Source organism: Chaetura pelagica, unplaced genomic scaffold, assembly GCF_000747805.2.
Source record: "Chaetura pelagica isolate M959 unplaced genomic scaffold, ChaPel_1.0 scaffold377, whole genome shotgun sequence".
Taxonomy (NCBI): domain Eukaryota; kingdom Metazoa; phylum Chordata; class Aves; order Apodiformes; family Apodidae; genus Chaetura; species Chaetura pelagica.
In genome coordinates, this window is record NW_009953908.1 from 78,592 (window position 1) to 95,071 (window position 16,480).

Here is a 16,480-nt window from a genome sequence, read left to right on the forward strand (position 1 = left end):
AAAAAAAAAAAAAAAAAAAAAAAAAAAAAAGGAAGTATTTTACCTGTGTCTCATGGATTAGCAGCTTTGCAGTGAAAGAAGAATGGTGACCTGGGCAGCTTCTGCTTGCAAGTTGAAACTGCAAGGGTCCCCAGCCCATAATGCTGGCTCTGTGCCCCTGCTGTGCCCTCCATTGGGCTGTTGCTCCCCTATGGATTTCCTTTCTGACTTAAAAGATCTGCCTTCATTAAGGTCTTTCAGGCTGTAAAATATTAATGATATGAAACATCTGCTTAATTCTTTAACAGAAGTTGCAGTGTTTATTGGAAGACTCACGAGAAAGAAAGACCTTTCTCACGTGGCCAAGGTATGTTCCAGAATCCATGAAAGAAAAAAGCTGGGCATCTTATTCACTCCAGCAGTTTGGACTGTTTATGAGATGCTCCACTGTAGGACAACAGCAGCAGCACAGGTGTTCTTAGCTGTATACTGACCCTTGTCCAAATCATGATCACCCTACTACCCGTGTCCCCCTAAACCATAAGTGTGAGGGGGGCTTTACCTGCATCTGAATTCTGTGAAAGCCTCGTAGATATGGTCAGTGGTAACCCATGAGAGGACAGCACCATAGCTGGAAGGATCAGCTGACAGTGTCCAGTACCTTCACCCAGCCATTCTAAAGCCAGTCAGATAACACACGCTGGAGTTATTCTAAAATTGGTTTAATGTAGCATCCTGACCACTTTGATGGTGGTGATCCCCCACACAAGGGAGATCGCTAATATGCTGTCTGCAGAGAGGCTGCATGCTCAGGGAGCAGCATTTGAGGTCTAAAAGGGCACAAGACACTCACCTTTTTCACTGATCCCATTGATCAGCTGGCAAAGCCTTCTCCAGACTGCACTGGAAGTAGTGCTGCGGGGAAGCATCCTCTGAACTTTCCTCCTCAGGGTCATCACTCAGACTGGCTTTTCTCCTTGGGAAGAAAAAGGCAAAAAACTCTCTTAACAATTAATACTTCTGCCTGCTTTTTGCTCTACAGTATCATTCTTCTCAGCTGCCGTGACAAAGGAGATGCATCCAGGAGCTGCATTTTTAACACTTGGAACACCATGAAGTAAATTGTTTCAATTAGCCTTTCCTTATGCAGTGCTGCATTATTATGAGGGCTGTATCCTCCCTGAAGCTTTCCTTCCGTTGGTGTCCTAGGACACTTTCAAAACCTTGGCTTTTGAGGTAGTCCAGGCTACAATGGAACAGATAGGTAACAAACATGGAAGAAATCAGAAGGGAACAGATTGTATCTTGTTTCCTCTTCTTCAAACAGCAAGTACAAGATTCTCCCAACATGCCACGTGGCTTAAATCACTACACAGTCTCCCCACAGTAAAGGGGAGGAAGGAAGGGAACTGGGGCTTCATGAACTGCACAGCAGTGTCACATTCTTCTTTAATAAACATAGCTTCTCTTTATGGGAAAGCTCATCATCAGCAACAAACAAAAGACACATCTCACTTAAAAAAAGGTTTTTGAAAAATCATAATAATGCACAAACAGGCACAGGTGTGCAAGCACAGGCAAAAAGTTGAGTTCTCTGAGGTACTGAGCACTGACAGATCCCATTTACTGCAGGAGCCCTTGGAAATGTTAAATACTTGAAAAGTTCAGCTTTGTGTGCTTCTAAACATGCTTCTTATGCATCAAAGGACATGACCCAGCAAGACTGCACGTGCCAGCTACTCCCAGTCATCTGCATTTGATTTGCATAGTCAAACTTTACATCATTCTTCTTGTGCTCAAGCCATGATGTCAAGGGTCTGGTTGCATCTTTTTGCTTCTTCCTTGCCTATTCCTAATGTGAGGAAAAGCTGCAGACAGTCAACACTGAATTTTACTCTCAAGATTTAGGGCAAGGGAATTTCAGCCTAGCTGGGGACAGTTCTCCAGCCACAGCCTCTGGCTGCTCTGTGTCCCCTTTACACCATTTAACCAGCACGAAGAGAACCTCGGAGACCTGGGAATCTAGGTCAGATCTATACGTACGGCCAAGCACATTCTGAGCCTGCTTCTTGTTGATGGTAATGAGCTCTTGGCACTGTTCTCACAAGTAAATGATGTTTGCACCTTCTCTAGAGCCTCTTTAAAACACAAGAGAAGGGCAAAGGAGTTCCAGCATACCTGATGATTAGTCCCATCGCAATTTAAAAACTGTGATTCAATAAGTGAAATTATGTAAGTTTTGTAAATGAGCATCCCCATAGCCCTTCAGCCGTCATGTAGCCCCTATTACAAATTCTCATGCAGATCTTGCCAAAGCCATGGACACTGGGCTCCAGCAAAACAGGGGAGAAAGCAAATACCAGCTAAACATTTGCCTGCAAATGCTTCCCCTTGCCAAACACACACCAGAAAATGGTTACCTGAACACCACAGGTATTTAAAATTTTCAGCTTGTGAGAAACATGCAGCTACTTCATGGCGAGATGAATGTCCATTAAAAAGGACAGCTGAATGTTTTAGTCAGTCAGACCCAATCCTAGGCTTGTGTGGACTTGTGTCCCATTTCCCTTGGTGGCTCTCATCAGTTTCTGATGTGAAGTGGGTATGAGTGGAGCAAGTCATACTGCAGTCTTCCTTCATTGTACTCTCCTGCCTTCCAGCAATCAGGTGAAGGTTATATCCACATCTTAGCATTTAATAGTTTGATTTTGGTACCTACAACATCGTAGGGTAGTGAGCTCCAGGGTTTGATTATTTATTGTGTGGACAAATCCTTTCTATTATTATTTTAAAATTTCTACCCTTCTTCATGCAGTTCTCCCTGCAAACCTCCACCACATCCTTCCTCAGATATTTCTTTGCAAAGCTGAAGTTTATCTCATCTTCTTACTGGGAAGTAGTTTGATATTTCTAATAATCTTCTCAGTGTTCTCTAAAATGCACCTAGAATTTCAACTACAGACTGATGGTCAAAGCAGGTGAGAGTGCTCCTAATGAGACGTACTATGGAGGAGCTGTGCAGATGCAGCCTCTGAACAGTGTAACCACACTGTCCCTTGTGGAGTACTTGGCAGTGGCTTAGCCACCTGGTAGAGAAAACACGAACGATTCTGGTAGGGTTAGCATTCAAAAAGAAGAAGAAAAAAAAAGAAGTAACTTTCCCATCATGCGTAAAGCAGGCTGACAGCTGCTAGGACCTGGACATGCAGAAGTAATTAGAGCATAAAAAGGTGCAAATGCCCTGTGAGAAAGGAATGCGAATATGATGCTTGTCGTTCCCCGGGGCTGATTCCTGCGGCTGGCGAGCTGTATTTAAGTGTTGTCAAAGCTGGCTCTCCATCATTTAGATAATTATATTTAGTATAGTCAAGTGTAATGTCTAAAGGGACCAGTTGAAAACACCAGGGTATGGAGCTGGGCACTAGCAGCAAATTGAAGAAACTGCCCCTGGTTGTTCCCAGTCTTTGGATTCATGGGTTCTTTTTGCAAGCAGCAGTTCTTCTGACACTGGCAGCTCCAAATAAAAATAAGAAAAAAGACTTTGTCTGTAGCTTAGCTGAAGGGGATTACCAAGTGAGAATCAGAGTGCTTTTGGTATTTCAGTAAAGCTGGCAGAATGGTAAAAATGAAAAATTGCTAGATTGGGAATTAAGTTTCCAAACAAATGATCCAGCTGTATTCATTGCTGCTTGTGGGGTCATGGTAAGCACCTGGTGAATGGGAATTGTTCAAAAAGTTGATGAAACTTGAAATTGTTCTGAATTTTACAAAAAATATTTTTCTTCTGGAAGGCTCAATTGGACATGCCCAAATTTCAACTAAGACTTTTATTTTTTTAGGATTTCACTGATCTCAGTATGGAAGTGACAGACTAAATTTATGGATGAATAGATTTTAATGGATTCAGGTTTAATTTTCTTCACTTCAAGAATCTGAAGTATTACTGTGTGATATTAGCAATTAATTAAAATGTTATAAGTGAAGAGATGAGAATCAAATGTAAGGCTGAAAGTTGTTTGCAGTATCTATGTGAGTAACACTTTTTGGGACAAATATTAAGCCAGGTTCATTCACAAACCCCTCATAAGCAAATAAATGGGATAACATTTCAACTGGTATTATTTTAAATCATACCGTATTTCTAATGTTATTTTTACCTTCTCAAACGTTTGGGCAACTTGAGAAAACTTGCTTTTTAATTTAATTGAAACATGTACTAAGGATAAGTACCACTGAAGGAAAGTCAGCCCTAATACACCATTTCATGTTTTAGACAAAATACTGTTGTTTGGTGTAACTATAATAACTCTAGGCAAAACCAATTACCCAGATACTTCAAGCATGTTAGCCTTGTCTGCTCCATCACAGACAACAACACAGAGTGTAATTGAAAATAATATCTCCCAGAACAAAAAACTCTTGAAGACAACTCAAGATTCATCTCCTTTGATTTTTTTTTTCTCCCCCCAGTTTGGAGACTCGTTATATAAAGTCTGGTAGTGAATAAGGGAAGCTTTTTGTCTGAGTTAAGGGCTTGAGAAAATGAAAGGCATTAATTGTTTTCTTATTCTCTACAGACAATGAGAAAAGTCTTGAACAGCAACAGCGATGTCACTGTTCTGCGATCAGACTTGCAGACTGTCATCAATAAGGAATTTCTGGATGTGGCTGGAAACCTCTGTCAAAAGGAGCTTAGGAATCTTGAGCACCTGCAGAGCAACCTAGAACTGAAATGTAATTTATTTATTTTTTCCCTATATTTTGTCTATCCACCAAAGTCCTTGCTTTCTAGTGTTAAAGCTCCAGCATTTCCTCTGGTTTATTCATGGCATCTGACCCTAATGGGAATTACAGACTTGCTGTAACCCGAGGTACTGGAAAAGAGCCAATAAAAATGAGAATGCAGCATGTAATATTATCCTTTTAACTTTAAAGGTTAAGAATGAAAACCTTTGGATTCTGACTCTCTTAAAGCTTTCTGTGGCAGCAGGAGTGGGGTTTGTGTTACTAAATGATGTATCTTCCAGAAGAAGGTTGACAAACAGGGATATTAATTTGTATCATTTTCTTTGACAAAAAGAAGTTTCCAAGAGTTCAATTTCACATTTTCCTCTGTTATTAATCAAAGTACACAAAATCATTTCCTGTGGCCTGATTTCATACTATTGTGTGCTGAACAGGACGAGGAGGACTATTTGCCTTTCATCTTCCCTGCCCTTTCGTGCCCACTGTGGCCTGTGGGATCGATGTGCTTCTGTAAACAATAAAATACACAGTTTGTATGCAGCCATGACATAATGCATTTGCCAGCTTAATGAAAAAGGATGGGAGCATAATGGCAAGCTAATTTTTAGATTAATGGGCTGCCATTTACATTATTAGCAAGAGATGGGCAAGTTGGAGGAGGCTGTGCACAGAACTGATGGGGGGGTAACCTCCGCTCTTTGTTCCTGGCTTGTCGCTGACAAGGGATGTGCCACAGCCTTTCCCTGCCTGCTTTCAGTAGGAATAATAATTGGCCTTCTTCACAGAACCTTCAAGAGAACCATTTAAATAGTATTTATATATGGCTTAAAATCAAAATCACTGTGCAGAATGCTTGTATTACATTAGCTCATTATATTAATGACCATCATATTATTACCAAGGGGGATTTATCGTGTTCTCTGTTTTTGTCACTTTTCCAAGTTGTTATTTATAATAAGCAAGGTTTCACAGGCCCTATCCATATGCCTTCTTGAAGGAAGACGTTTCAGTTAGAAGGGTACAAATTCAGATAAGTGCAATATGTTGTACTGTCTGGCACTGGGGGTAGATTCCAAGCTTTTGGGAGAACAGCTGCACTGGTATTTGGCAATATAATTTATCTTTCTTATGGTCTCCAGAATATTCTGTATTTTCTCTTATAGTTTTTAAACTGTTTTCTCCCCCTCAACAGATAAAATAAGATAATTTTTTTTGGTCATCTGCATAAAATCTTACGTAAGTCATTATTGCATATAACCAAATTCCAGCTTTCACACTTGAAGTATTTATTCTTGCCATGGTGACTAGGTCAGCGTACGTAGGGTGGAAATGGACAAAAATACGTATTCTGACTGATTTCAAAGTAGTGTACTATTCCTCACTAAAGGAACAGTATGATTATATTAATCATAATACTATAAACAGATGTCTTAATATATTTTAAGCTAAAGGTCAAATTAAAAAAAAAAAAAAGCTAAATACTGAAGAAACAAACTGAAAAGCAAGCCAATCACTTCAAGTAATGATCTCCCTTCTATATTTCATAGGTTTGAATGATTTAGCATCTTTGTTGGCACCTTCCATAGATATTCAGGTTCTCCTGAGCTGTATGTCTTCAAATCTTCATACTTTTGTCATTCAGGTATGAAATTAATTCAACCATTTCAGAAAAGAAAGAGTGATTGCATAATTTATCTTGCTACATGCTGACTGTCACTAGTCTGCAGGAGCTACTTTGTACATTAGCAACCTGACCAGACTGCAGATTTGCATAAATACCATTTATGCGTGCTGCAGAAAAAGGGGAATTAATTGTCATACAAAAGTTCCATCTGTGCAAACATCTATAAGCCTATTTCTGTGCACTCAGGCAGTTTCAGTATCTGCACTCATTTTGTTGACACATACTATAGCAGTCCCTAATAAACCAAAATTCAGAAGAAAAGTGTTAGTAAACATGAAGAGAACACTTCATGATTTCTGAATTCATTGATGCATGAAACTAATGACTTTTAGCAGGTGGTAGAAGAGTGATAATTTCTAGTACAATGTTTCTAACTTTTGTGAAAGATTCAAGTATGATCATCCTTGCATATGCACCTTCCTATAGGCTACCAACTCTACCACCCCTGTTCCACCACTGATTCAAAATAAGCAATAGCTTGACAGCACCACTGCATTTGGTTGGTTGCCAGACCAATTAATTTATGTCTGGACAGTAGTTATAGTTGTTTGGTTTGGGTTTTTTTTTCCCTTTCTGAAGAAGCAGGATAAACTGTACTTCTCTAGGTTGAATATTTCTGTTGGGTTTTTGTTTGTTTTGTTTCAATTAAGAAATTTACTTTGCAGTTCTCTGGTGCCTTCACCTCATAGAACATTCAACTACCTTGAGATGGTGTAGAGAAGATGGAGCAGGACTTTTCCTGGGAATTGACAGCTATAGGGCATGAGGCATTAGACACAAGTTGCAGCAAAGGAAACTTCCAAAAGATAAAAACTAAAAGAAAACCCCACAAACCCCAAAAAATTCAAACAAAAAGCCAAAAGCAAACCAAAAAAACCCAACAAACAACAAAACCATGACAGTAGTTAAGCATGGGAAGAGGTTACCTGGAAAGGCTGTGGAATCTCCATCCTGGAGGTATTCAGAACTTGGCTCGATAAGGTCTGAAATAAGCTTGCCACACTTTGAGCAAGAAGTTGGATTAGATGATACCCAAAGATCTGTTTCAACTGAAGTTATTTTAGAATGCAAACAAAAAAACCTGCTTGTTCCACCTTTGTAAGGAGTTTGGGCAAGGAAGCACTCTGCAACATGATAAGGAATTCTATTACCCAGCTTTATCATGAAGTGTTGTGTTTTTCTGTGACTACAGCCGAGCAGAAATAAAGAGGAGTTTAGAAAACTGGCATCAAATTTCCAGCTGAGATGGAACTTCCTACTGAGTGCAGTTAGCAAGACTATGACGCTTAACTATGCAGAGAGCTTTGGTGAGTAGAATCTCTGTGACTGTGACTCTCATCTGAGATGGCAGAGGCACCGGATCGTTTTAGTTGACATAAATTCATGGTACTGTCAATAGGGGCGTCACTTCTTCCTGCTCCCTTCCTTGCATCAAGCAGCACCACTCACCTGGTGACAGAGCTAGCCTGGTCAGGGGTATGAAATGATTCTTTTTCAGCCAGATTCATTCTCTGATCCAAACTCTTAAGATGAGCAAAAGGCAGGAAAGTAGGAGCATAGAGCTGAAGATAGTGGGAAGGGCAAGGGTCCTTCTTTCTGCAGAAGCCATCATTTGCCTGTGGAAATAAGGGGAACAGCAGCCAGAGTTGTGAGCCTTTGCTCTCCCTCCCGATGAGAGCTGCAACCCCCAGCAGAAGGGTGTGGTGTAGAGCTGGGGCCACTGATACCCCAAGCCATAAAACCCCCAGCTCTCTCAAGCGATAGCTCCCAGACCTTCAGGTTCTTTCTGTATAATACAGTCAGAGCAGAGACACTGTGATAACTGCTTACCTAAAAGGCAGTTCGTTCTTCTAACAACAGCTATATGCTCCTTTTCCTTATGCTTTACACTGACATAAGTGCTTGCCTAGCCAGCAGCAAGCCTGTTCAAAGTGTTAAACTGCCTGAAAACTAGTATCTCCTTTAGCTGGATTAGTTTTCTCTCTCTTTTAGGGCTCTCAGCTATCAAGCACCAAATTCATCCCACACCAGTGCAAGACAAGAGAAGCAAAGGGACTGTGCAGTCACATTCATTCAAAGTGGCATGGAGTGGTACAACCACATCTTGAATTAGTTCAGTCTCTTCTACTTCTATATTGCATCAACCCTACCTGCCCTTCTCATTTGTAAAACCTTTCAGAGGCTCTCTCTCTATTATTCATTCTGCAGAAATGCACCATCTCCTGTGAGTAGCATCTGATCACAAACTGTATGATCTGCTTCTTAGATTTGTCAAAGGAACAGCTTTGTACTTTTTCCTCTTCTGTTGGATGGGGCTTCACACAAATAGCCAAAGAAAACCTCATTGTCTTCTTTGAAATTCCCTTTCAAAATGGTACTTTCATATGTTTCCTACAAAGGCATGACAAAGGGGTATGTTAAGGTTGTTGTCTTTTGTAATCTTCAGTGTGTGTGTGTGTGTGTGAGCACCCCTTTTCTGCATCTAGCTGCTACCTTTTGCCTGATCTTTAGATTGCAAACTCTCTGGAGCAGGATCACAGTTTTATTCTGTGTCTGCAGGGAACATAGCACAGTAGGGTCCCTTTTTCATCAGCTGCTGCATTACAGTAATGATAAAATAATAATTCCATTCCCACTCTCCAGAGAGGTTCTGCAGAAAACTCTCCAATGTTTCATATTTTGGGCAATGAGGAAATTAAGAATGAATTCCAAGAACAGCACTGGAAGTATAATGTTTATTGAAGTTCCCCACAAGGATGAAATCCTCTTCCCTCTTTCCACCACAAGAAGAGTTTAATGAATTGCCTCCCTGTTCTGCAGTTGTCAGTGGTTAGAGACACAACTGATGGAGAGCATCAGAGCCCTTCCTCTGCTGAGCCTTCCTTAAACTAGTTACAAATGGTATTTTCATCCCACTTATGACAGACTTCCTACTATACTTCAGAAACACTAAGATTGAATTTATTCTCACATAAGAAAGAGTTAGGAAAATGGCTTTTAATCTTTCTCTGCGATGCTCAAATTAATTTGATAATTATTATCTGTATTCATGAGTTTTAGTGGACAAGGCTGAAGTTGTTATGTTAACAAGCCATCTGGTGTTAAAGTTCTGTACTTGGGGTCATTGCTTTTCAGATCTTTCTTAAATCTCAGAATTTCATGCAGGAATGGAGGGCATCCATTCCAGTTACTTAGGGAAATGTTTGAGTGTCATGTTAATGAAGTTTGCCTCCCTCCAAAATAAACTACATACCAATAATCAAACTCAAATTTACTTCTGTCTGGGGCTTTTGCCTTGGAGCTTGGCACATCTGGCACACATAATACACTGGCATACTCACACTTCTGAATTTAGGATTGACTTTCACCCTTTTCCAGCCCAGCCTCCACATGAGTGATGAACAAGTGTGATCGGAGGAGCCATGTAGTTACCCTTGCTGTAAAGCAGCAAGGAGCAAGTGTGCTACAGCAGCCAAGGCTAATGGGGCCTTTACAACTCTTTTAGCTCCACCTGCTCTCCAGCAAATGTACCTCTACATATCTCCATCATAGAGCTTCACATCAGCTAGTACACCTGCGTTTCCTTGCTGGTCTCCCTTCCCAGGCATTCAGGAATGTATTTCTGAGCAATGCTGGCTGGACAAGGATCCATGCATTCCTCTTTCACAAGTAACCTGTTTCATAGATTCATAGATTCATAGAATGGTTTGGGTTGGAAGGGGCCCTTTAAAGGTCATCCAGTTTAACTCTCCTGCAATGAGCAGGGACAATTACATCAACATCAGGCTGCTCAGAGCCCCATCCAACCTGACCTTGAAGGTTTCCAGGGATGAGGCATCTACAACCTCTCTGGGCAACCTGTTCATCCTCTTCCTTGAAGGAGACAAGTGAGCAATGCAAACACCCTAAAGGAACCCAAGCTGCTCCAGATGCTGCACTCTGATGGACCTGAACCATGAGTGATGATGACCTACTCCCTCTTCAAATCTTTGTCCCTCTGTATTATCCCAAAGGACAACTGGAGTGGTAGGTTTTGTGTCATGCTTGCTCCTATTGAATATATTGGGAACACCTGTAAGACTGTTCAAAACACTCATGACTACCAGTGTCAGGTCTGTATAGTTTGAACTCCAAGTATAAAAGTCCCTTTTTTTGTCCTGTAAATAAAAAAGTGCTTCCACTTACTTTGTTATAATTTAAAGAAGTGCAAAATGATGAACAGCGGAAGAAGCAGCATCTCAGACATGTATAACACCAAAAGAGGCAGTATTTTTCATTTTTAAAGCCCTGTAAACCTTGGTCATTCATATAAATTGTGGTATCTCCCTGTTGATGCCCATGTAAACATCTGTGGGATGCAGAGGTTATGAATTGCTTCATAAATTCCTATGCAGATTTATGGCATGGAAGAAGACCTAATTCTTACTTTAAGGGTTTTAAAGCAATGTATGATTCTGAAATCAGTGGCCTCCATGAGTCTCTCTTTGCTTTTAGTAGTTGTGCTGCAAGCTTCAAGGTTGGCCATTTAATGTCATAGATATAAGACACAGAGATGTTTGTAGGAAGGTTTGCTTGGGAAGACAGGGTGTGATTTATCTGTCTGAGAGGAGAATGAGGATGATATGTGGTTGTTGATAAGCCTTACAGTAGCAGTGAATGTGGGGGAAGAACCTGAACAGGAAAGCAAATAAACACAAGCACACTTTCCCCTCTACCTAAAATAAGGGGAAAAGGCCTTTGCTTATGTTTAAAATCTGCAGTTGGTGTATATTTTGCCGTGATATTTGGAAGCAAAGTACTATTTGATGAGTACTAGTCTGCTGCTTTCTCTAGCCCATTACTGTAATGAAGCCCTTCAAAAAAGAGCAACACATCACGAAGATAAGCAAACAAGGTTGCTAAAATTAGTTTTGTTTTTCTTTAAACCTAGGATCCTGGTATTTGTTCAATTTGCTACTCATGGATTTTGCGGCTCACTTTCTTCTGTCCTATATAGAGGAGGAGGGAGATGAAAGTTTCTGGGTTGCAAAGCAAAATGAGTCCTCTGTCCTGTCAGTTTATGGGCCCAGTGATCTCCGGGTCTGTTTGGCACAGCAGCAACCTCAAGCCAATGCTCCACAGACAGCTCTCATAACTTTAATGCAGAGCCAGAGTAACTACGGAGTAGGCAACGTTTTTCCAGAGTTCTGAGTTATTTGCTGGACACAGCCACGGGCAGCAAGGTAAAATCAATATTGACTTTAAATAAAATTACATAAGAAAAAAAAATAAAGTTATAAATTGGGTAGATCAGGAGGGATTGGGAGGGCTGTGGTTGTTTGGGGGGTTTTATGTGTATGAAGTAGAACTAATGAAATCTAGGTTTGCATGGAGCTGTGTTCAGTGTAATCTAAACCTCAAGCCAGAAAGCATCCTCCACATCCCACCCTCACCCCAAAATTCTATCAGGGGGTTGTATTCTTCACACCACCCACCTCCCCATCAGTTCCATGATTCTTTCCTTAGGTTTTTAGCAGACCTTTGGTGCTTCTTCAGAGTCCCCAAGAATTGTCTAAGTGAGAGCAGTGCTGTTCTGGTGGTCTGGGAGCAGCCTGTGGGCTGGCTGACAAACAGGCTGCATGTATTTACTGATCAGAAGGAAGAACATACAGTGTGGCCTTTTCTTGTTGTTGGAAGCACAGAGAGGCTCTCTCCACCTGTTAATTTTACCAAAAGATGCAGAAGTATGAAATCCTTGAGACCTTTCTGCTCCACTGGGCTTTCTTGCAGTCAGGCCACAGCTTCAAACTTACTAAGAGATGACACACGGGTAGAAGACAAGATAGACTCTAAATCTTCCTAGGATACAAGGTTAAACATAAGGACACATGGGAACATGGATCAAGCCTCTGTAGCTTAGTACAAGTGATGAATTAGACATTCAGCTGGTTTTATATTTCTTTTCCTTGCAGTAAAAACATTTATCTTAAATCTCAAAGAACATTGTGTTTTCCACAAAACTGTGCTGGACAAATATTAATGGCACTAAGACTCAAGAAGAAAATTACTTTTTTGGGGTGATCCTGCTAGAGTTATTTTACTCCCAAGATATATTCAACTTCCTTAAACTAGAGCCAGGACTGGAAATGGATGGTTTTAAAAACACCTGTATTAATTACAAAGACCTTTGGTGGACCCCTCCCCCCCACATTTTTTTTTTTTTTTCTTCATATGTAAAATATGCTAGAAATAGCTCAGCAATTAAAATTGGAGGGGAGAAAGAAGGCACAAAGGGGACAAACCAAGAATGATTTATACAGGTAATGAGCACGTTTGACAGCTTTTTGGTATTTTTCAAAAGTAATATAATGACCCATCCACCATACTACCTTATTGTAAAAAAAACCCAAAACAAAAAACAAACAAAACTGAGCTGAGTGCAGGTTATGAGCAAGAAATCTCTAAAGGACTGATGGTCAGAAATTAGGAGACCATAGAATCATAGAATGGTTTGGATTGGAAGGGACCTTAAAGTTCATCCAATTCCAATCCACCTGCCATTGGCAGGGACACCTCCCAGTAGCCAGGTTGCTCAAAGCCCCATCCAACCTGGCCTTGAGCACTGCCAGGGCTGGGGCAATCACAGCTTCCCTGGGCAATCTGTTCCACTGCCTCACCACCTTCATAAAAACAAATTTCTTTCTAATGCCTAATCTAAATCTACCTTCTTTCAGTTTAAAACCATTATTCCTTGTCCTCTCACTACAAGCCCTTGTAAAAGGTCCCTCCCCAGCTTTCTTGTAGCTTCTTCAGGGACTGGAAGACTATGAGGTCTCCCCAGAGCCTTCTCTTCTCCAGGCTGAACAGTCCCAACTCTGTCAGCTTGTCTTCATAGCAGAGGCGCTCCAGCCCTCTGGTCATATTCATGACCCTCCTCTGGACTTGCTCCAACAGCTCCATGTCACTGTTGTGTTGGGGCCCCCAGAGTGGATAAACCAGTAGAAATTTTATTCAATATCTGCCCCACTTCCTATGCTCTTTCACTGTGCTACACTGTCAGCTTCTGTATGGCCCACTACACCTGTTGCAATGGTCTTATGCAGATATCAGCAGACAAGGGTTTGACCTATATTTTGTCTGTATGTCTCTATAAATATGTCTATCAGTTTTGCACATTTTGTACATAATCTCAAGAAGACAGCAAGGCTGATTAGAGTGAGAGATGAGGAGTGTCATAGTAAGAAAGGAAGGATATAAAACATTAAATAGGGAGTATGATTGCTTGAGAGAAGGTATGGAAGTGGGAAGAGGACAGTGAAAGACTAAGAGAGCATAGAAAGAGCTTAGAGATTTAAGATCCCAATATCTAATGGATTCTACCAGTCCATGTAGCCAGATGCTGGCAATGGTGGAATGAAAAAGAGATTCTAGCAAGAGCTTGCTGATGCTGTAATTCAAGTGTTTGCAGTTTGTGAGGGACCTGAAAAGCCTGAAGCAGCAGCTTGAAAGAGTTCCTGATCTGTGTTAGAGTAAGCACTTCTGCCTGCTTGTGTACTTCAAACAAGTGGTAGATCCCACCTCAACCATTGAAGGCTCCTTCCTTTTGGGTGTCAATACTAATTCCACAGGTTGCTGAAAAGCAGAGCTGCCAAAAGCATCTCCACCACCCACCACTTTGTTTGTATCACCATCTTTGTAGATCCACTGAATAGGTTCCTGTTTCATGATGATTTGTGACTTTTGATCACCCAAAATCATCATCATGCTCCCAGTCTGTCCCTGCTCCTGACTATTTCCTCTTCAGCCACAACAAGTTCCGTGGGGCATCTAAACCCTTAGCAGCAGCCACCAGCCACACTGCTGTTTCCTGGACCACATTTCTGCTGCCTGACATATCGCTCTATGTATCATGGGTATATTTCATAATTTTTTCCATTTAACTCCTTTACCTCATGCAGCCTCTGCAGCTCTTTGCAACCCAGTGTCTTCCATCAGTTCTCATCCTCCACTCAGTCCTCTGCCAACAACACCAACCTCCGTATCTTTTTCAACTTGTCCCACAAGGCATTTCTGTGCCTCCTATACAGCCTGTTATGCTTGAAGAAAAAAATCTGTTCTTCGCACCTCCACCCTCATCTCATTGACATTAGTGCAAAAACCTCCGTTTTGCTATGTAACCCAGGAAAAACAAGAGGGAGAACTGGTAACAGAAATCAGGAAAGAATCTCCCAACCTCGCCCTCATATAAGCGCATCGATATGTGTCTGTGGCTTAGCAGAGCCCTTCATGATCTTTTAGTTGTCACCTTCATTCATCCTCTTCCTTCCCCATCTGTTTTTGGTCAATAATCTGTTTTTTATTCCACGTTCATGCTGAATACAAATTACACTCCTCGGCAGACAGTCCATGTTTTTTTCCCTTTTTTCAAACAGTGCAGCACATTTCAGAATCTTTTTGTGTTTTTTTTGTTTTGGTTTGGTTTGGTTTGGTTTTTTTCTTTTAATACATGATTTGAAGCATGAAAATCGTTGTTCACAGTCTTGAAAACAGAATATATCCCAAATTGGTGACATCTCCGAGGAAAACATTTTTTATATGAAAAAATGCAGAGAGTGGGGAGTGAGACAATGCAAGGTTTGAACACTCTGGCTTAACAGGGAGGGTGGCAGATGAAATGCTATCTAGCCAAATGCATGTCTTATGAACTAAGAAATGCTGAAACCAGTGGCAGTAACGAAGATGCTCTGAGTGAGCCAGAACCTATAAAAGTGCAGCTCAGAGAGAACTGGTAACAGAAATCAGGAAAGAATCTCCCAACCTCGCCCTCATATAAGCGCATCGATATGTGTCTGTGGCTTAGCAGAGCCCTTCATGATCTTTTAGTTGTCACCTTCATTCATCCTCTTCCTTCCCCATCTGTTTTTGGTCAATAATCTGTTTTTTATTCCACGTTCATGCTGAATACAAATTACACTCCTCGGCAGACAGTCCATGTTTTTTTCCCTTTTTTCAAACAGTGCAGCACATTTCAGAATCTTTTTGTGGTTTTTTTGTTTTGGTTTGGTTTGGTTTGGTTTTTTTCTTTTAATACATGATTTGAAGCATGAAAATCGTTGTTCACAGTCTTGAAAACAGAATATATCCCAAATTGGTGACATCTCCGAGGAAAACATTTTTTATATGAAAAAATGCAGAGAGTGGGGAGTGAGACAATGCAAGGTTTGAACACTCTGGCTTAACAGGGAGGGTGGCAGATGAAATGCTATCTAGCCAAATGCATGTCTTATGAACTAAGAAATGCTGAAACCAGTGGCAGTAACGAAGATGCTCTGAGTGAGCCAGAACCTATAAAAGTGCAGCTCAGAGAGAACTGGCCCAATCTTTATTCCTTATCACAGAGCTTGCACTTGCTTTCTTTCAGCACGAATAGTGTTTTTTTCATCTAGAAAATCCTATTCTAGGCTTCCTCTCTTTGTTCACTTGTTACCAAATTAAAATCCTATTAAACTGCACACCTGCAGTGGGTTTATCTGCAGAGCACTGTGCTGTAGCTTTTAATCCCATTCCACACCTTTGTAGCATACAATATACTGCAAATCAGGGCACAGAGAAACTGAGGTTATGCTGCTTGTAACTGTTGGCAGGGAGCAAATAAAACACTTTGATTTATTAAAAAGGGAGAAAAAATAAAGACATAGTTAAATACTTAATTTAAAGGACTGATAAACATTCATCTGCATGGTCTGTATAATCCTGGACACAGATCAAGTGAAATCATTAACTAAAATGGTCAAAAAAAATGAGAATAGAATCTTGACCCTTCTTAAATTTGAGTGGCAAAGCTTTCACTGATTTTAAAAAAGCCAGGATTCCAGCATGAAAAAGCAGTCTCCATCAGGGTAGGAGACAGGCTGAGACTGTTTGTTTTGAAAAAGAATAGAAGGGCTTATAGCAGACACATAAGGTGTGAATGATGTATTAAAAAGCAGGTCTAGCCTCCAATCAGACCTTTGCCACCCTACGAGCAAACTCAATGTGTATCTCCTCTTGTTGGGTTAATTGATGTAAAACAAGGTTGGGTACCTGTAAAAT

At 40.8% G+C, this 16,480-nt stretch overlaps 1 protein-coding gene across 1 annotated transcript in view; it reads left to right on the forward strand.

Moving 5' to 3' along the window:
* The window catches only part of RFX8 (RFX family member 8, lacking RFX DNA binding domain), a gene marked incomplete at its 5' end in the record, with an annotated part of 24,952 nt that extends 13,353 nt beyond the window's left edge, over nt 1-11,599 (forward strand). Inside the window, 5 exon segments of the mRNA XM_010001430.1 lie at nt 288-346; nt 4,557-4,713; nt 6,273-6,367; nt 7,602-7,716; nt 11,340-11,599. Of these exon segments, the coding sequence (XP_009999732.1) occupies nt 288-346; nt 4,557-4,713; nt 6,273-6,367; nt 7,602-7,716; nt 11,340-11,599 (686 nt within the window).
* Nucleotides 11,600-16,480: the final 4,881 nt, after the last annotated feature.